Source organism: Coptis chinensis, chromosome 6 (assembly GCF_015680905.1).
Source record: "Coptis chinensis isolate HL-2020 chromosome 6, ASM1568090v1, whole genome shotgun sequence".
NCBI classification, from domain to species: Eukaryota; Viridiplantae; Streptophyta; class Magnoliopsida; order Ranunculales; family Ranunculaceae; genus Coptis; species Coptis chinensis.
This window is the reverse complement of record NC_141461.1, coordinates 40,776,278-40,797,965: the sequence shown is the minus strand read 5'-3', so window position 1 is coordinate 40,797,965 and position 21,688 is coordinate 40,776,278. Positions and strand designations below refer to the sequence as shown.

Sequence of the window (21,688 nt, the reverse complement as noted above, 5' to 3'; positions counted from 1 at the left end):
AGGTGCAGATGAGTGACTTTGCTTCGCTTGTGGTTCAAATGTACACATTAGGCGTAGTTGGTATACTACAATGTGAAATTACCAATTGGACGAATATACTAATTGAACTGAAAATACGTATATAGATATTCGCAAGAAATGATGACTTGCTCACATATTGTCTACTGAATCAATATGCCGTTAAAAATAAAACAAAATAAGCAATAATAATATATTGGAAAAAACACAAAGCAAACTAAAGAGATGTAATCACACGATCACAGCGCACAATAGAAATATTAACTCTCACATGAGGTATAGGGCACGTTGATTGTTATCAAATATAAGAAAAACTTGTGTTTTTGTATATCAAAATGTTTGGTAACCATCGGTACTCTTAAAACATGCTGCAGTAGCATCAATTCAAGGCGGCTTCCATACTCGAACCTGAAACACTATTTGGTTACTTGGATCTACAGTTAATGTTTGGTGGTGAACGTCAACCAGTCGACCAGTCTACCAGGAGCATTCATTCCATTTAATAGCCATGAGTAGCCAAGATTGAAGGCTAACTTACGGAATCCCACTTCTTGACCCTGTCACCGAATAGTTTGGAACAAAAGGCGGCAAAGTCGCAAAAGCACCCCTGAAACAACAGGTAGAAATTGATTAATCAACAAATAATTGGATCTATATTACGGTATGGTTCCATGTGTTTTCTGTGTATAGTATGTTTAAGGTGCGTTAGAGGCTAACAATGTTGGCTGTAAGCTAATTTTTAAGTTATTGCAAGATATTCTTTCTGAGGTTTTAGAAACATAATGTCCTATGAAATTAAGAGGGACCACAGCTACTTCTGAATCCCTTTCAGTATTCTTGCCTGCCTTCGAGGTTATATGTGCTAACGTAAAGCCAATTGCTTTGTTTATGTTATCCAGTTGTAATGCTATTAAATTGGTAGAAGCGACCATATCCGTTCCAGAGAAATGTGTATGCTTGAAAGTTCAAACGGCAGGTGCATTTGTTCCATAGCAGATGTTCTTATCGGTTCTTATTGTTGTTCATTTAAATTAAGGCATAAAAAGTTAAAGTTAGATACAAAAGGGATGAAACAAACTAAATCAAAAACAAATGTAACTTACCTGACATTGCTCAGCATCAATGTCACCTGGTCCTAGAAACCCATGAAAAATCGACACGAATCCATCAGGCTAACCGAAAATAAGTAGATGAATGTCAATCATAGCCTCCAAACTATCAAGGGGCAAAAAAAGGCCAAACAACTAATCAATGACCCTATGAATAATTTGATAAAACAGCACAGGAAAAAAATTAAAATCAAAAGCGCTAAAACAAATCAGGAAAAAAGAAATTGCTTTGGTGATGCTACAGGGGCTGCTGAATCTGTTGCTCAAGTTATGGAAGGTGCATCTACAATCGTTAATACTCTTCTTTTACTGTGCTTTCGTATCATTTAGTTCTGACATTTAGAGAATCGGAGGTAGTCTGACAGCTATATTAATGAAGTTGCAACCTTGACGCCACATAATATGTTGAGCTTGTTACTAAAAAAAATAAGTTGTCGGACTCTATCATATTCCTTTTATCAATGGTGAGAAGCATAGTATGTAGTCACGGGAGAGCACGAATTGAATGGTTGTGGAACTAAGATCGAATTGTGTTTGACTATGTAGGAGCCCAATATGCAGCTAGCCAATCCATGCAGGACTCAACTTGAACAATGTTCTAGGAATCTACTTATTGAACAATCTAAAAACTAATTGAATTCTCCTATGGCAGATCAGATAGACTCCTAGATGAAGTTCAAAATGAGATAAACTTAACGTTTAATTTATAGCCACTATCCTGACTTGGTAGTTATTTGCTTATGGTATTGTTATAAAATGTATCAGTAGCTCCTTGGCCAGCAAAGTGTACTGCAATAACTTATGGTATTGTTATAAAATGTATAAGGTCCCCATGACCCACGTACGTTCGGCTCAGCTGGGAAAGCTGAGCAGAATGCAATGTCGGTTTAGAGGACTAAACAGAGGACGGTGTTACTCCAGGTTCAGATTACTGTAAAACTAAAGTAGAAACAAAAAATAGACTGCCAGAAGAGCAGTTACATAGAACGGTGAGTACTGGCAAGTGGAACTTATCAAATGCAAATTAAATTGATCTGTTTAAGACCATAAGATGGAAAGCCTATCACAACTGCAATCAGAACTTGGTTATTTATCTATAAATCAATGGAGTTTCCTTGTCCCATGGTAAGGTCTTATTATAGCAAGGGAGACACGACATTCAGTGGGAAGGAATGAATATACGGATTTGGGCCTAAGACTGGACGATCAGGTATCTACTCTCTAGGAGTATAGTTACATTCTCAATGCAATGAATACTAAGTGTTAAGAGTAATTGTCTAAGAGTTTGCCGCATTGGGGCTCAAATACGGGGTCAATGGCTTTTCGGATTCCCACACACCCGTTATCATAATGCTTCATTTCATCTTTGAATATGTGAACCCACCAAGTCTCATCAGTCAATACTCAGCTTAATAACTGATTGCTGTTCCAGTTACAGCTGTAGCTGGCTGTTATGCTGACCATAACAATGACCATATGAACGGCACAAAAGATTAATTCTAAGTGTATTCCGAGCTAGCCTCATTAAACGGGCTGAGCCACACGCGCAAGTTTCCTGCCGGATTGAATGTCGTCGTCATTTCAACCCACTCCCTGGATTAGGTATAGGGAGGCCTCTTAGAGACAGGCAAGGTATAGTGATGAGCCACACCCTTAAAAAGAAAGAAAGAATTGCTCGACACTGAATAGAAAATAAAGGAAATCCGCCATTCCTATGAATGGCGTCAGGACCAACCCTAAGCTGGCTGTTGGTAATCAAATGCCCAAAGTCCTGTCGGGCAAAGAAAGTCACAACCTCCCCGTTTCTGCTAGGAGAGGAAGATTGATCAAACTGACTTGCTAGTCGAGGCACTTAACTTTCCAGAACATTACAAAAATGAAGATTGAAAAATGTTAAAACTTCTCAATATGGATGAGCAAGATAATGTTAATGTTTATTAACAATGGGCATTCTCAGAGCAAGCCTTGGCAATAGGCCTGTCCAAGAGAGCGTTGTAAGTTCACCTAGTCGAAGAGAGGGACATAATCCGGTGACACTCGATGAGGAAAGGACCAAGATCAAAGGATCAAAGAAACCCGACCGCATAGCTCTTACCGCGTAACTCAACGCGTGCTAATCGGGTTTCCCTCCTACGGCGGATGGATGTAACCGCCAAGGTGCTATTTTTCGCCTTCGCCTTACCGCAGGCGATCCGCGATTATTCGGGCCTTAGTGCGTGTGTATTTCTCTGACCAACGCTTTTTTTTCCAGTACACCTCATAGAGACAGAATTAAAGAGGGGGAGAACCTTTTATTTCACAAAAAGGGATTTTACGAAAGAGAGCCTTCAACGGCCACCCTACTCTACTCCTCAACTCGTGCCATCCACGATGACTTAAAAATCTCTAGAGCCCGGGAGAAGGGCCGGTACAGCTTTTCAGTGGTAAAGGACTGACCACATAATCACTCTTTAGTCGCAGCGTGACCAATAACTGATGCAGGGGAGCTTATATCTTATATAATCGACGTGATCTGTATGTGACCCATGCCGGGGACGCTTCCCTAAGCTCGGACCAGTGGTATCTATTTGCTCAGAACATTGGCCGCCAGGTGTTCCACAGATGGCTAGGTACCCAAGGGAATATGATTGACCCAATGGATACTACTTCCTTGTGGGAATCCCTTCCCGTGCCCTGACTTGCTAAGCAAAACCAAAACTGACTATCACAAGTGCCTGCTGTTGTTGTTAGGTTAATCTGCCCGTATCCTATACTACCCCATTCTTAGGTAAACCATTTGTGCGAAACGTCTACCTAACCTTTATCCTCAAAGCCTTTCGACTGCAGAGCTCATCTCTGCTTTTTAGTTTGCGATGGGGCATGTGAGCAACACAATCGCCTCTGTTTCAGGTAAGCTTGTCAGCATATTTTGTTTTGGGATGCCCAAGTTGAGTTGATAATTCAGCTGACCTCACAGCCAGCCGAGCATAAGTATCAGGTTTAGTAGCCTTTGTGGTGACCAATCCATCCATCATACTGAAATTCAAGCGTTGGTAGTAGATAAAGGCCTCAAGAAATTTAAGAATTGGCATAGGCTTCAACATATATTGGAAGCAATAAGGGTAGTAGTAGGCTCCCGACCCTGACACGAGGGTAGCCTAGACTCAACAATAAGGTAAGTTAGCTCTCCGCACTTGTACCATTGCAACCAACAGTGTACAACGCAAACAGAAGAAGTTAAGGTAGTTATAATTACCTCCTCTTCCTTGGCGCTAGTGAAACAGCTGTTGCCTCCAAAGTTAAGTAAGCTGCATTCAGTTAAAGAAACGATCACAAACTGTAACAACACATTATCCACTCCGCAGTTTGATATAATAAGTTCGCAGCAAACGTAAGCAATGCAAACATTATCTTTATGTAGTGATATCAGGAAAAACTTATTCGCGTTGTTAATATTGCTGCAGGAACACATGCAGTACAATATTAATTCTTTTGGTTACACATGCGAATGGATATGTATAGGCATAATTTCACAAATTTATATATCTTCTCAACAGAAATGAACTTAATGGAACAACATAAAAATCATTTTTTATCTTGGGAAAAACCTGTGTAAATTCCTTGCAATAACAAAAAATAGTGCAATTGAGTTGTCAAATTGCACACCAAATTACTACACATCATTAAACCTTGTTCGATGGATTAACCGGTGCAGAACGCAAGGAAATTGTACAGGCAACTGTAGTTATATATTGTATACATAAGAGAAACAATCAACGTACGAAGTAAGGAAGATTAAAATAACATACAGATATATGAACCAATAATTAGGCAGCTAAGAACAGAAGATACCAACGGCTACTGTGCACTGCAAGAACGGAGGATGTCGTTGTAGACGACATTTTTAGTGTAAGTTCCAAAGAGACCCCTCAATGTTCCCTTCTTAACTAAAACTCTAGTCGAAGATTGTGAAACTCCTCTTGATAAAGCAACATAGAGTTGGCCGTGGGAGAAAACATGCTCAGGTAAATATACGCCAACATTTGGTATTGTTTGACCTTGTGATTTGTTTATTGTAAGAGCGAAGCTTAACTTTATAGGAAATTGTTTCCTAGTCAACTCAAAAGGTAGCCTTGCATCTTGAGAAGGGTGCAACGGAATACGGGGCAAGAAAACTCTAGCACCAGCTGAATTTCCAGTAACGATTTCAGCATCAATTACATGTGTGTCGAACCTCTACATATTAGTCGGTGTTCCATTACATAGGCCGTTCTTAGGATCTAAATTCCTCATTAGAATAACTGGAGCTCCTAGCTTGAGTTTCAACTGGTGAGGAGGCAGACCACTGGGACAGATAGAATTTAAGTACTCTTGAAGGTACAAACCACGCGTATCATTTCCAACCGAATCGAAAGAGTAATACGACACTTCTTCACCTGGAAACTGATTAATTATTTCATCGTTCACTAATTCAACCGTTTCATTCCTAGGAGTTATTATTGCCCTCTTAATCATGTAGTCAGTGTCACCGGCATTTTCATGTAATCTTGGAAAGATCTCATTTATAAGATTCACACGTGAATGCTCATTCTCCCACGGCACCACAATGTCTCTAGGAAGTTCAATCATGTCCCCATCAATAAATGGTCTAGTCCCATCGCCTATGCTCATAAGAAACTCCGCAAAAGCGGGATCATTTTTCGCTCGCATGTTTTCTTTAAGACGCACCACATGCACTTGATCCCAAAGTGGTGAGTTTGTAATACATGCATCAATAGTTTGTGCTCTTGTTCCACGTGAAACAATAGGGAGTACTTGACGGAAATCTCCACCCATAACGAAAACCTTCCCTCCAAAAGGTAATTCGCTGCCTGTGATGTCTTTTAAAGTTCTGTCCAGTGCCTCAAACGCATAACGATGTGTCATTGTAGCCTCATCCCATATCAGTATACTCGCTTGTTGTAACAAACATGCCAAGTTACTCTTCTTGCTTATTTTGCACGTGGACGTAGATGTAATTGGTATTGGAATCTTGAACCTAGAATGGGTCGTACGACCGCCAGGCATCATTATAGCAGCAATTCCTGAAGTTGCTGTCGCAATAGCAATTTGGCCCTCGCTCCGGAGTGTTGCTAGAATGGATTTATATAAGTATGTTTTGCCTGTTCCGCCTGGTCCGTCAACGAAATATACCCCACCCTCTCCCCGTTGGACCGAAGTGATAATCTTTTCATAAGCATTTTTTTGATCATCAGTAAGTTTACTTACAGAAGTAATGTCTTCTGAAGCAATGGGAATAGACAGTTCTTCTCTAACCAAGTTGGATATATCATCTAGGTCAACATGTTCACCGGTGATTGCAGGCAAATCGTAGCCCAAAATATTTTGACCATGCTGTTCCAACAACACTTGAAGTTCGCGTAACAAACGATCTGTCGCATACGTTGAGTTCAAACCCGACGCGGTGTAATCTTCAGCCATATAGCTATGGAATTCATTCCACAAATCACGAACTCCAGATGGATTACAATATACCAAGATTGTAACAAATAATTTCCGTAGAGAAGAGGGCATTTGTATCCTCGATGCTTCAAGCAAACATTCGTGAACATCATTATCCCTTTCAAGCAGCCCCAATGCTTCAGCCGCCTCTTTGAATGTGGGGTATACATTAGATCCGACCGTTCGTAGATGCTCAAATGATGTTGGTCCTCGAACATGATTAAGCAATACCCTCAAGTAGTACCGCTCACCTTCAAGAGGGGATACTGCATAAAGCCTTCCAATGACACGATTATGTCCATTTCTTTCTTTCCAATTATTGGACGTCTTGTTCCATACATAATGTCCAGGGATCTCACGATAAAGATATAGCCGAGCAGCCTCATCAATGCCATTAAGTTTAAAAAATTCTGTTAACATCAGCCAAAACATCCTCAATGAGTTGGTTGCCTTCATAGGTAACCTCATGCATATTCTTAAGATGGACCTGCAAAGAATACACAGATGGGTATATCTGGCTAAGCGGGAATTCAAAAATTCTCCAAAGGGCTTCCTGGGGGCAAATCCAACGTCCATCTACATACTGCTTTATTTCATCCTGTTCTTCTATGTCTGTAGATGTTACTTCCACGGCCACTCGATCTGAACCCTTGTAGATATACTTGTACAAATATTTGACACTTCTAATGCTCGAGCATACCTCCACATTGATATGGCAATTGTATTTTTTTAACAACCACGGGTTATAAGGCACAACCCAACGATTATCGACACGGTAACGACGACGATGATTCTGGACAATTGCAAAAGCACCATTGTCTCGCCTCATATATGTAGCATAGGAATCACTTCCTTGATTAGTTACTGGTGCAAATTGTTTTGGGAAATTCCTTGTACAGTTCTGATCTTTCATGCAAACACATGTTGGATTCACAACACCACACGGTCCATGAATCATGTGTTTGACAACAATCTCATATAGCTCTGGTTCAATATTTGGATCTGGAATTTCCGCTCTAACAATTTGGTCATAATCGTCTGCAGTTGTTAGTTTGTCATTCTCGTCAAGAATAAGAAGGATGTGTGCATGAGGCATGCCTCTTTTCTAGAATTCAATAACATGTACGTGTGCCACGACTTTCCCAAGAACTCCTTTAGTAAACAAATCATTCTTCAACTCTTCAAGCTTTGCACGAAAGATCCTTACTATCAATTCTGGCCTGTCATTTGGAACTTGACCTTCTAACAACTCATCAGTGATATCCTCCCAAGACGGATTGCAAGTCATTGTGATAAACAAATCCGGCCTCCCATACTTTTGAACTAATGCCATAGCATCGTGATATCGCCGGTGCATGTCACGGGACAGCCAACAAAAGATGCAGGCAAGATGGTTTTGCGTCCAACATTACCTACATTTTTTTAAGAGATGGATATAAGGATGTCTAACCGGTTAGATGGTAATAAATTATAAAACTTAATACACACCTGAATGGATTTCTCCTGAGCTTAAATAGTCTTGCAGTCCTTGATAAAGCTCAGCCCTAATTTCTTGTTGGTGATCACGTATCCACCTTAATCTCAGAGTTGATATTTTAACATAGTTGTCAACTATGTACTGCTGCAAAAGACGGCCACTACGGAGCAGTAGAAGTGGATCATTTGGTCGAATCTAACAATGGGAGAAGACATTGGTCAGGTAATTGTTTTGGAAAACCAATTCAGAACAAAACACTAAATAGGTCGAAGTTGAAGGCTTACTTGGAGCAAGTAACAATAAAATTGTTGACTCGTGAGTCGTTTTCTATTAGAACGGAACATATGCAAATTCCATCCCGGGCTGCCGTAAGGGAGTAGAAGAGGGTATTGAAATGGATCATAATAGCCGGCGGTGTCGGGGACATTCTCAAACTCTCCAGATATTCTTTGAGCTATGATGTCCCTTTCATTTAGGTTACTTGGATCCTCACCACCAACTAAGATCGCTGCTACTTGAGAAGATGTAGGCATGCTATATTGATGTGCTCCTGTTGGGTGATCTCTAATAAGTAGACGAAGATTCGGTGATGACAACCGCTGGGAAACCTGGCGAAAAATCCTGACATACGGATTCTCCTTTAAAACATTATGAATGATAGCCAATACCCGTCTGTCCAACACGCTATTTTCAGCCATACGATTGTCAAGCTCATGATCTGTATCGTATATATACATTTGAAGAAATCTAGGTCTGTGACCAGGACTCGGGAGAAGGCCACCGATACGGTGGTAAATAGAGCCCCGCGTTTTATATGTGTAAGCTCCTTCTCGACCGTTAGCTAGATCATCGTCTATCCTGACCCCCATAGAAGTAAATGAGAAGACATGATTATATGCACGTATGTTCTTCCTAAAATTGACAGCAGTAGTTGATGGAGATGTAAATAAATTAATCAACTCAGTCGGTGCTGCTAAAGTGGGCAAGTTTATTGTCCCATTTGAGCAAAAACCGGAGGTTCGCGGATGTAATAGTTTAAACGGCATCGTGGACAATTCGTAGCTTGTGTTAAACGATGTGTATGAACATCTGAAGAGTTGTCGTAGCCTCGTGCACAATTATGATTCCGCCTTTTTCTAGTCGTGTCTCCCCTCATCCGTCCGATCTGACCATTATCTAAGGCAGCACACTATGCTAAGTCAATATATTAATCATGGAAGCCTAGTAGCAAAAAAGCCTAAAAGACATAAAATAGATACAGTTAATTCAAGGGCAAAGTTTAACCTTGCATAGGAAGCGCTTCTTCTCTTGACCCCTCATGGTCGGTCCCGACATCCCCAGAGTGAATTACAGTATTAATCCCATTGAATGGATTAATGACATCAACACAGAAATCCCCGTGATCAGCGTCAGTGTCTACAAAATAAAGCAAGGTCTTTGTATTGCAAGATACGTAAACGAAAAAAACAAATTTATTATTGGGTAAAGAGTAAGGTCCACATGTAACCTTCAAAAGGCTCGCCGTCGCTGCCACTGCTGATCTGGATATCGACCCCATTCAAGCCAACGTTATTGATAGCATAGTCGTCAGGAATATCATCAGCAAGGATGCCCAAACCTGATTAGATTCTAGTCATTTTCCCTAGATAAATAAGCGCTTGTGAATCTAAGCGGATCAGAAATTAGTGGGGGTAGTTACCGGCATTGCCAACAATTTTCGACGTAGCTGCCGTTGCGTTAATACAGTTCCGAGCATATTGCCTTATATGAGTCAGACGTCTTCGTTGCAAATCACGCTCTCCGTAAAGCAATACGTGCGAAACATCTCTAGATGGGTGTCGGCCTTGGATTAACTCGGGAGCCGTCGAATTGTTGGAGTCCAACGATCCATCAGCAAGAAACGATTGAGGGGCATGCCACGCAACACGTATGCGCTCTCTCTGAGAAGTCAATTCTTCATTTCTTTGGTTTCGGATTCGTTGATAATAATTGATCCGCCTACGTTCCCTTCGCTGGGCCATCTGTTCTGAGCTCATATTGCTTACTCTTGCTCTTTCTCGATTACGCCGGTTTTGTTGTTGTTGTTGTCGTACGTCACGATCACTAAGGGAACTTAACCTTGGGTGCTCCTCAGGCGCGTCCATATCTAAATGGTTGTAAACGGATAATACGTTGGCTGCACAGGCTATTTTTCAAAGGTAGGAAAAGAAATGATATCTAGGGAGTTACTAATCCACTCCCACCTGAACAAATTCAAAAATGTAGATAAACAAAACAGCGCACACAACAAAAATGCAACAGATTAACAAAACAAAACGAAAAGATATAATAGTCCACATTCCAATAGAAAGCTCAAATAAGTTAAACATACATTAAAGCACACGAGGCTAATAAGAATAAATAATAAAATATATAGTTGTTGATGGTCTAGACAATTAAAATGACAGCATCATATTTGGTTAGGTGCGCAAGTAAGTCTAAAACAAAAAAAATTTGCGGAATGTGCTGATGTTTATACAGAAGTGCACACCGACAAATTTGTTATCGAAATTGATTTAATGTGATTCATGCAAATATGGTAAATATGAGTATGTATTTCATTTGATTGGAGAGAGGGACATAATCAAAATGGGACCGTAAATATCGCAATGGACAACTCTTATTCGAACAATACCGGTTCTAAGAAGGAAAAAGACGTTCAAGAGTGAAGCCAACGCACCTAAAATTCAAATTGGGCGAAGATTAACTTATCCTTATAGCGATGCACACAACAGAAAAGATCGACAGAGGGCTTCTGAACCGTATTGACTGCAAACAACAACAGAGAAAAGGTTAAAAAAACCTGTGGAAACGAACAGAAGGCTCTATACACTTCCCAATGGGGGAAAATTGGTTGTTGATGCTGTAGAAGCATTGCTTATGACGGCTGCTTCGCTTGATCCTACTTTGGGGCCTTTCTATGTAACACTAATCTAATAATTATAATTATAGTATAAATTTGAAAGGGAACTGGGATCATCCTTTTTTATTTGAGACTCTTTTATATCACAACATCCAATGAATATATAAAGACAGTGTTGGAATGGTCCTTATAAGGAACAAAAATGTTGTTTATCACGTAAGTGACTTTGATCTAAACAATGTTAATGAAAAACCTAATCATAGCCGAGATGAATTTTCTTAGTATCCACGACTACTGGGTCGATGACTATGAGGGGCACAATGGCAGCCGACCATAATTCTAGTGGTTGAGTAAAGCCATACGGGCTGAACCACACCAAGCAAAATGAGTCGCCGTAGAGGGGTCGTGTATCACGCCACATTAAACATGGAATGGACTATTAACAAAGCTGTTATAAATAATTAAACATGCATCTATGGAATTAGGTTTTAAATCATTCCAACGAAGAAGTTGGTCACGTAGTGTTAGATTAGGGACATGCCCAAGCATGGTAAAGAATGGGAAGGGACATCATACATGCGTAGGTATGTGTGAAGAATGGTTGGATTTCTAGTTACATAATCATTGGATAATTTATTTTGGCCAAGAATCAAGGCATGTTGGAAACATTAAAACTGAAACACTAAACCTACCTGGCGAACAATCAAGGAATGTTCAGACACGGTAACAGAACGAAAAAAATCTATAAAAGACAACTAACCATTTTATGAACCAGGTACGAAAACTCAAGTTTAAGCGACTTTATCTTATTAAGCCCAAATGACATTGTTCTGTGCTTTTGGTTAATGCTGATGCCACAACCAAGGAACTTAACAAAGGTATAGCAAGAGTCAACCAAAAGGTGAAGCTAATAAAATCAATGACAAATGGCGAACATTTAAGTAACGTCTGTGTAAAGCAGAAGCACTTAAAATGCAGTGCGTCTCTATAGCAATTCTTGCTTGTAAGGAACCTCTGCCAGGTTCTAGTACTGCACAAAACAAATTTTGATACGGACAGGCGACCTACAGAAGGAAAGAAGTGTGTATAATTAGCAATAGCAATAAGTTTGACACGTCAGAATCCAGACAAAAATGGGATGAAAAAAATGCATGAACATGAATTGTACCTTCAAATTCAAAGGTTATATCAGCAGATCAACTTTGTAGCACTGGAGATGATATGCGAGCGGCAAACCTCTGGATCATGTGGATGTTCGAGTCTGTCAAGGGAAAACCAAGTTCACACCTCACGAAAAATGATTTGTTTAAGTACATATATATGAAAAGTATATATATATAAGGATATATTCTCCTCATATATGGGATGATTCAACATCAACAGATTATTGTTGCTAACAATAGCACGAAGCAGTAGCTCCATGGCCTACTCGTGTCTATTTTTCAACATTTTACATAGTTGCAAGAATAAAATCAGATCTGGTATTGCAACATTGTTAAACTACAAAATCCAGCTATTTCTTGTGTGAATAAGTTACCAATAATAAATATAAAATATAAAATACTTCATGAACAGATAGCTTGAGTATATATAACATGTTGATGCAGGCCACATAAACACAATAAAAACAAAAAACAGGTTGGAATGACTTAGAAGATGAGCACGTTTTTTTGTCCAAATATTTTGTCAAAGTGGCTGCAATGAACAGCAAGTATCACAAAATCCTGGAAATGCTTGCTTGCAAGCAAAACAGAACAACATGTGGAGAAGTCCATCTTGAACCATTTTTTATTTCTGAAACGATAGATAGAAACCATGAAATATTCGGCCTGAAGTCTTGAACCAATGATTTTGGTAATTAAAAAGTTTGCAATCTCTTCAAGATTTACTTAAAAAATGTCGAAACAGATTAATATTTCACGGTCCTTCGCCTCAATGACTGCAAGTTAACTTGCAATTAAAGAAGAAAGGGAAAATGGAAAGAAAATAAAAGTAAACTATGAGTTTGGAAGTTTCTCCCAAACTCATTTATTCAATACTTATGTCTTTAGACCGTTAGTAACATATTATAAGCAGTGTAAAGTCCATAGGTTACTTACATCTTCAAGCTCCTTTGTATACGCTTCGGCCTTTTCGGCAGTTTTTATCATTTTCCATCAATCAAGGAACTCCCAGCTCTTTCAAACACTCTGCTCGATGAACATCAAAAGTTGGGGAGGAGTTGTAGCCATCTAGTAGATGCTCAGAGTTGTGGACCTAAGCAGAGGAGACAAAGACGGTTAAAGTTCAATTGGATAAAAGGCTTCAGACTTATAAAACCTAAATTATATCAGACGTATTTTGCAGAAGAATGCACAATGCTAATTTAAGTGTTACCCGCTCTGTAGCAACTCTTTGCTAAACTTCACCGAGTAGCCCTGTAGATTCCAAATTTGAGAAAATTGATCAATTAAAAGACATAATTTATTAAATACACGATAAATGATAAGTGATCATATGGGTAAGTAAAAACACATGCGACTCTAAAGTACGTAAGCAATTGAGGGCAATCAAGAATATATGCCCATCATGTTGGCATAGCACATAAACAGTCAAGATCATTTGCTAATTGACCATGTCATGTCAATTCCAATTATGCAATATCCTTCTTATACCACGGACAATTTATATGTTTTTTATAAAAGCGTTGTACAGTGGATACATTAATCAAAAGTTTTTTGTTGATAAGTAAGAGATAGTAAAGTGGAATAATTGTAGACAGTACATCAACACCAAGACCATTAGCTAAGAAAGACCAAACCCAAAATAAGTACAACCAATCCCCCCCGTGTCGAAATAAGGTAGGAACAAAAGCAAACGCACGAAGAAAACAAACAGAGTACAGTAGCCAAAGAAGGCCTGAAAGCAAAAACTAAAAGAGTGCAAAAACCTAGGAACAACCACACCATGGTGGAACATCAGAAAAGTGGCATTTCTTGTCCTGATGCACCCCCATTAAGTCCCTCCTCCTCCTCAAATCCACAACAACCATACGCCCATACCAACAACATGGCCCACTCCTCCACCCCTGAAAACGCATGATTGTCGGGGTTCGGTCGGTTCGGTTATAGGGGCCGTCCGGAAGTCGGTTTAAATAAGTACATCCAATCCCCCCGTGTCGAAATAAGGTAGAAACAAAAGCAAACGCACGTAGAAAACAAACAAAGTACAGTAGCCAAAGAAGGGCTGAAAGCGAAAACATAAAGAGGGCAAAACCCTAGGAACCACCAATCCATGGTGGAACATCAGAGAAGTGTTACTTCCTGTCCTGATGCACCACACCCCCCCCCCCCCCCCCAATCAGTCCATCCTCCCTCCTCAAATTAACAACAACCATACGTCCATACCTACTACATGCCCCACTCCCCACCCCCCGAAACGACAAAGAGGCCAAGATCGGTTCGTTTCGGGTTATAGGGGCGTTTGACGCCGATTTAGTCCCAAACCCAACCCAAAACAAGCCAGGCACACCCGCAGCCACGAGTACTCGAAATCGATTATGCTATCTTCCAGTTGTCTTCATCACCGTCCTCCAAATCATCATCACACTGATTGTCACCGGACCAAGTTATTGTTCTTGCTTCCTCCACCCTCCAAGCCTCTACCTAATCCAGTAACTTTAATGTTTTCATATTCGCGTCGTACCTTTCTTTGGAGAAACCCTGTAGCCACCAGCAGTGCGATGGAATTTCCTTTGCTTCCAGTTGTGGCCTATTTAGAACATTACATCCTTTAGAATAGAAAATCGCAATGAGGATATAATTTAAACCGTCTCTCTTAAAATAATCTAAAAGAACTGTAAAGGAACTAATAATCTTAAATCGCACTGAGGAGATATCCATTACCATAGAACTATAAAAGAAAAAAACTAAACCGTCCCTCTTCAAATAACAGCAGTGCGATCAAATCTTTAGTGAAAGCAGGGAAAAGGAGGTTAAGAAACAGAAAGGCCTACCTGAATTGTCTTGACTGAAGGCTTGGTTGAGACTTCCGATTATTTGGGGAAGAAGTGACTGAAGGCTTGGTTGAAGAGAGAGAGAATGATGGCTGATATTCTGTTTGCAAAAGAGGGGGAGCCGTAAAGGGAAGAGAGACGCTTGGTTTGTTAAATTTAATTTCATAAAACGTAATTATGTGGGCAATCAATGATGGGTATCTGGCGCACAATTGAATAGGGGCGTATAGTTGATTTCCAACCTGAATTTACACATACGTCCTTAAATTACTATATAATTTTGAGGGTATAAATGGTAGACAAATATGCAATGACTAAGCAGCCCTTCTCAGAAACATTGAATAATTGATTTTATTTTTTGATTAAGGGCATTTCATGGTAGGAAAAAGGTTGGTCCAATTTAAAGGTCCATGTTAATTATGGTATACTATACTAATAGAGATAATTACGTTTCAAAGTGTACTGGAACCATACCAACAATGAAACTCATAAACAAATATCCACAAATTGCAAAGCACGTCTTACCAATTAGTTTTTTTTTACCTCATCCTCCGCACGCCAAGGCTTAAAGTTGCGGGTAGCAACTGACTCAACAACATAGTTTGAATTTCACGGGTCAGTATTCATAATCAGTTTAGCTGAGCAGTTGGTGCATTTTAAGTAGAACCTGAATATTTGAATTCCCAAATATGTCTGTCTTATAACAACCAAACCACTTAATCTTAAAACTACCCCAATAAGTATATTCTAATCATATTTAATTATTTATTATAAAATTTTTTTAAAAAAAAAAGTAAGTAGGTTCAAAGAAAGATCAAAAAGCATTATTGCAAATGTCAAAATGACTTCACGTAATACCAAATCTCAGACTCAATCAGTTTACGTGAAAGGATTATACTAGCCATAGTTCACAATCTCCATTACATTATATAATTTCAATAGATGATCAAATTATCTTCATAATGGAATCGATAACCAAGGCAATAAACAGTGAAGTCGAAGCGTAAAATAAATATCAAAGTTTTATATATTAGTAACTGTTTCAGCAAGATTTGCCAAAACACACTAGGTGAGAGTCGGAAGTAATGTTTTTGGAGATGGTGAAGGAGATGGTTGTTGGGGAAAGATGAGACTAGACTTTAGTGTGAAGTTGCCTACGTACCCAAATGTATTGCTTGGGATCAAGTCTCGATAGCGTAGTTTTGGAGAATGATGAAAGTTGGATTTTATAGGTAGAATCGGTGATTAGTTACTTACTCGTTCTCTAATATTCCAATCGTGGGATAAAGTTGGAGAACTGTTGGAGAACTAACAATCACACAATATGAAGTGGATGGAAGTGAATCTTGAATGTGGACGAAGTTGTAGAAGTTGATTGATTTGGTCAAAAAACTTCATCGCAAATGTTCAAGACACATGTTTAATTGAATAGACTTTGCGTTGTGTAGGTAGGTAGGCTATAAATTGAGTCTGAGTATGGGCTCTGAGCGTGGACTTGTATTGAAGATAGACTCTGAGTATGGACTCTGAGCATGGACTTGTATTGAATTGGGCTTTTATTGAGCCACATTTGTGGGGGTTGGAACATCTCCCTCTTTTTTACATGGGCAAGACCCGTGTGGCAAAGAAAATATTGGTTTTTTTGTATGTGGTAGGTTTTTTTATTAAATTGATCAGTAAAATAGAAGTGATTGAAATTATATTTGAGTGTTCAATACAAGGTATTAAATAAAATGATCGGTAATGTAAAAATAGTGTTAGGCAAAAATCAAAGTTGGGTTTATGAGCTTGTTTAGTTGATAAAATCTAGTGGTAGCTTGGTAAATAAAATTGTGGGAAATAAAAAAAATTAATGTATGGTCGGCAGTTGAAGAATTGTTAGACTAAAAGTGAAAGGCCATCAAAGAATTGAGGATTTTAGGCCATTGGCATTTTAATTGATTTTATTGGTTATACTTGTGAGATCAAATTTTAGATAAGTGGTTTGGACTGACATTAAATGAGGCATTGAAGTGGGCTTTTGTTAATGGGCTTAGTATATATAGATTTGCCTTCACCAAGAGGATTGGCAAATAAATGTCTACTTATGGATCGACAAACAAATTAGAGCGGCAAAATTAGGTTGGCAAACAAAACGGCCTAAAATAGATCAGGCTAGAGAACGCGTTGTCTCTGTTGTTGTTCGGCCTTCTTATCAGCTGTTCTACCGTTGCTGCTACAGCCTCCACAGGTAGTGGATATGCAGGGGTCGCCATTGCTGTTGGTGAAAGGATTGGTATCGATCGGTTTGAATCGTTTCGGAAACTAATCGGCATCAGCGAGCGGCAAGCTCAAAAAAAATTATTTCAATTTAAACCAAATTGATCGACATGTTAATTGGTTTTAGGAATTGGATCTGCAAGTTTAAACTTATCGGTTTACATGCCAAATCGATCGGTTATTAAAAAGAAATGTGGGTTTTCAAAAATTAATCAAGTTGGTTTAAAATAAATAGGTGGCTGTGTTCGGCAACTTGATATGGCTTTGATCGGTTTTGATTTAGTTGGCAATAACTTGATAGGCCTTGTCATTCTGAGTCATTTCAATCGGGAAGAGATGTTGATTGGAAGACAATTTTAGATTGATCGGTATATGATCTTATAGGAGAAGGTTTGGTAACTTCGGTGGGTTTGCGAGCCATAGCGAATCGTTTCTAAAATTGATCGAGGCATCGTTTGATTAATTGAATCGGCAAGTCTTTTCGATTTCGGTGAGGAACTGTTCTTCGAATTGATCGGGAAATTTGAAACTTCGCAGCAACTTGATCGGCAAATAGAATTGATAGTTTAATTGAACTAATTTTATTGATTTTTTTTTTTTTTTTTTTAAAATTTTTTTTTAGAACAATTTGAATGGCAAGTTCAAAACTGATTGGTTGTTAGTGATTGTCAAACATATAGGAGTGGCTCAAAGTTATTTGAGGTAGGTTGGTTGATAATTAAGTCAATATAAACAAAGTGGAATGGCATGTTGAAATTGAGAATGGGGCAGTTAATATTCTTTGAGACCAATATTAAAGGTTTGGGAATAGGCTATCAAGGCTTCGGCATATAAAAAGGAGGCAGTTTTATCAAAGATCGATTGAGCAATAGAAACAGTCGGTTTTTTTTTTATTGATAAGTAATTAAATTGGAGCATTGGCAAATAAATTGGATTGATCGGTTAAATGCAATAAGTCAAAAAGAAAAATGAGAGACAGTTCGACAACTGATAGGTAAAAGCGAAGTTTCGTGGAGGCCGTTTTTTTTGATTGATTGACGTGCAAATTATAGTTGTATTGGTCAGCAATTTAAATAAACACATCTTGTTTCTATGATCAAAACACATCCTGGTTGTAGGATCGATTTCGAATCAGTTTCAATCGAGATTGATAAATTCCCAATTGGGTGTCGGGTAAGGCAACTTGACTGATCAATGTAGTTCGATTGGCAATTAGATATAGGTGGTATGATCGGCAAATTGGATGTCTATAAGTAACTGAATTATGAATTTTTGATCGGCTGTTTGTATTTGATTCAAACAAAGTATTGATCGGGTTTGGATTGTACTAATAACATTGATCATAAATTTCTTTTGGATTGATTGACATGCACATTAGAGTTAGAAAAAAGTGGAGGACAGTAAAAATCGAGCTATAAAAGTGGTCAGCCAAATTTGAGTAAAAAGTACTGGAGAAATAGAACTACTTCGAAAAACTTAGTCAACTAAACTAAATTCATATCAACTCAAAGATTTTGGCAAGTCCTGGTATTGAAAAATGGATTGGTTACCATATAGGTCGGTTTTATTGAAACTAAACGACAGTAAGAAAACTTTGAACAGCTCATCAAAGAGGGTTGGCTTATCAACTTAGTACAAAGAAGGTAGGCTTATGAATTTGACGTGCTTATCTGTTGATTGAATAAGAAAGGGAGAGTGAAAAATTTAATGTAGCTTATATAAAACTGAATGGCAATAAAAAAACTTTGATCGGCTCGTCAAAAGAATTCTTTTGATAAAAAAAGGACCACTTTTGAGCTAACAGGAAAATTTGTCCTATTAAGAATTAGTCATATGTTTTGACTGCCCTACTAAGTATCAGTGAAATGTGTCGAAAAAGATTAACCAGACTATAAGGATGACTGACTCCTGTTAAAGATCGGGAAAAAGTGTTCGAAAACTTGGGGTGATGCCACCCCATAGCAATGATAATATTATGAAATATGGGGTGTCGCTGCACCCAAATTGTAATAATAATGTATTGAAGTTTGAGGCGTCGCCGCCCCCCATAGTGTACTGATAACATAAGAAATTTGGGGTGCCGCCGCCCTCATATTGTAATAATGTATTGAAATTTGAGATAGTGTACTGATAACATAAGAAATTTAAGGTGTTGCCACCCTCATAGTGTACTAATAACGTAAGCTATTAGAGGTGTCGCCGCCCTCATAGTGTAACGATAATGTAATGGAATTTGGGGTGTCGCCGACCCATAATATATTGATAACGTAATTAAATTTGGGTTATCGCCACCCCCAAAGTGTAATGATAATGTAATGGAATTTGAGGTGTCGCCGCCCCCATAATGTATTGATAACGTAATTAAATTTGGGGTGTCACTGCCCCCATAATATAATGATAACGTAATGTAATTCGGGGTGTCGCTGCTCCCAAAGTGTAATGATAACGTATTGGAATTTGGGGTGTCACTGCCCCCATAATGTATTGATAACATAATTAAATTTGGGGTGTCGCCGCCCCCAAAGTGTAATGATAACCTAATAGAATTTGGGGTGTCCCCGCCCCCATAATGTATTGATAACGTAATTAAATTTGGGGTGTCGCCGCCCCCATAATATAATGATAATGTAATGAAATTTGGGGTGTCGCCGCCTCCAAAGTGTAATGATAATGTAATGAAATTTGGGGTGTTGCCGCCCCATAGTGTAATGATTAAAATACTTTAAATGAAATGTTATATATGAATGCTAATTTAAATGTATGCATGTATGGATAATTAACTAATTAATTATAAATGTAAAAGGACATGTAAGACACACCTATGTATATATGGTCTTTCCTTTTGACTATGTGAGACTCTGTCTCACTTTTGTAATAAAGTGAATGTCGTCATTCCTTATAAATTGGAATATTTTTTGCAATGAATTAATATAACTTTGAGGCAAAAGGATTGTAAGTATCATCATTCTTTGAGCAGTTGGTAAAGCACTTCTTGTTGTATGGCTAATCCACTCTTTATTTAGGCTATAAACAGAAGAATATTGATATCATCATATTGGATTGATCAGCATGTCAATGAGCCATAGGCTTGGCATGTTATCAACTGTGCGAGTTCCATGACGAGATCAATCACTTCTTGCTGTATACCGATCCATTATTCGGTGAGGCTATAGACAGAAGAATATCGACATCATCATATTGGACTGGTCAACATGTTGATGAGCCATAAGCTTGAACGACCACTATGCCATGACGAGGTCAAATCACTTCTAGCTATACACCGATCCATTCTTCAGTGATGCAATAAATAGAAGGCTATTGACATCATCATATGGACGGATCAACATGTCGATGAGCCTTAAGGTTTGGGCTACTATCGACGGTGCGAGTTCCATGACGACGTCAATCACTTTTACCTCCGATCCATTCTTCAATGAGGTAACAAATAGAAGGTTATCGATATCATCATATGGACGAATCAGCATGTCGATGAGCCCTAAGGTTTTGGGCTACTATCAACTGTGTGAGTTCCATGACAAAGTCAACCACTCCTTGTTATGTGTCGATCCATTCTTCAGTGAGGCTATAATTAGAAAGTTATCGACATCATCATATGGACATATCAATATGTTGATGAGCCCTAAGGTTTAGGCTACTATCGACTGTGCGAGTTCCATTATGAGGTCAATCAACCACTTCTTGCTACATGCCAATTTCTCATAGTTAATCAAGTTTCATCTATATCATCGAGCTACTCAAAATGATTGATATGCTCAATATTAGATTCTGATCTACTCGATCAATATAAGAGGATCAGAATAAAAATGAGATCTAATCAATATTCTTTTTGCTTACCAACCAATTAAGTTGAATAAGCTTTTTTGAAGTAAAATTTGTTGGACTGCCAAAATTGAAAAATCAATTAAGACAAAAAATTTCTTGCCGACCATTTGGATCAGCCAAAGTGAAAACCAATTTTAGATTGACATTTATTTATTTTTATTTATTTTTTATTTATTTATTTATTTTTTTTTTGTTGTTGTTGTTAAGGTAGGCAAAATTAGATACTGCAAATTGGCAATGAAGAGGACTGAGCCAACTATGGAGATCGGTTCTTTTATATATAGGGTGAACATCTAGAGAATATGGACAGAGGGTTGGAATCCAATCACTCTTTTCATGGTCCTATGTAAGTGAGTCACCTTATACAAAATTAGATGGAAAGTTAGAATCCAATCACTCTTTTCATGGTCCTATGTAAGTGAGTCACCTTATACAAAATTAGATGGAAAGTTAGAATCCAATCACTCTTTTCATGGTCCTATGTAAGTGAGTCACCTTATACAGAGCTACTACCGTCAATTGACATATTATCTAGAGCATGCCTTAGTCAACCGGAGAACTCAAAGGTTGGAACTACTACTTGCAGAGAGACCTTCCAAAGACGT

The 21,688-nt window shown here is 38.6% G+C and overlaps 1 protein-coding gene and 1 long non-coding RNA gene across 3 annotated transcripts; both read right to left on the bottom strand.

Annotated features, from left to right (window-relative positions):
* Nucleotides 1-1,141: 1,141 nt before the first annotated feature.
* LOC147492978 (uncharacterized) lies at nucleotides 1,142-15,076 on the bottom strand. 2 transcript variants are annotated; one of them, XR_015199621.1, is made up of 8 exons: nucleotides 14,982-15,076; nucleotides 13,364-13,404; nucleotides 13,087-13,243; nucleotides 12,156-12,248; nucleotides 11,923-12,051; nucleotides 10,805-10,893; nucleotides 4,363-4,414; nucleotides 1,142-1,233 (listed from the first exon to the last, which is right to left on the bottom strand). It is a non-coding gene; the product is annotated as an uncharacterized LOC147492978 (long non-coding RNA). The 2 variants fall into 2 exon arrangements; XR_015199622.1 differs by lacking the exon at nucleotides 10,805-10,893 and having other exon boundaries at nucleotides 1,143-1,233.
* On the bottom strand, nucleotides 5,343-7,965 carry LOC147492979 (uncharacterized). The gene is given in 2 exon segments (XM_086565282.1): nucleotides 5,343-7,095; nucleotides 7,193-7,965. Coding segments are annotated over 2 exon segments (2,526 nt in total).
* Nucleotides 15,077-21,688: the final 6,612 nt, after the last annotated feature.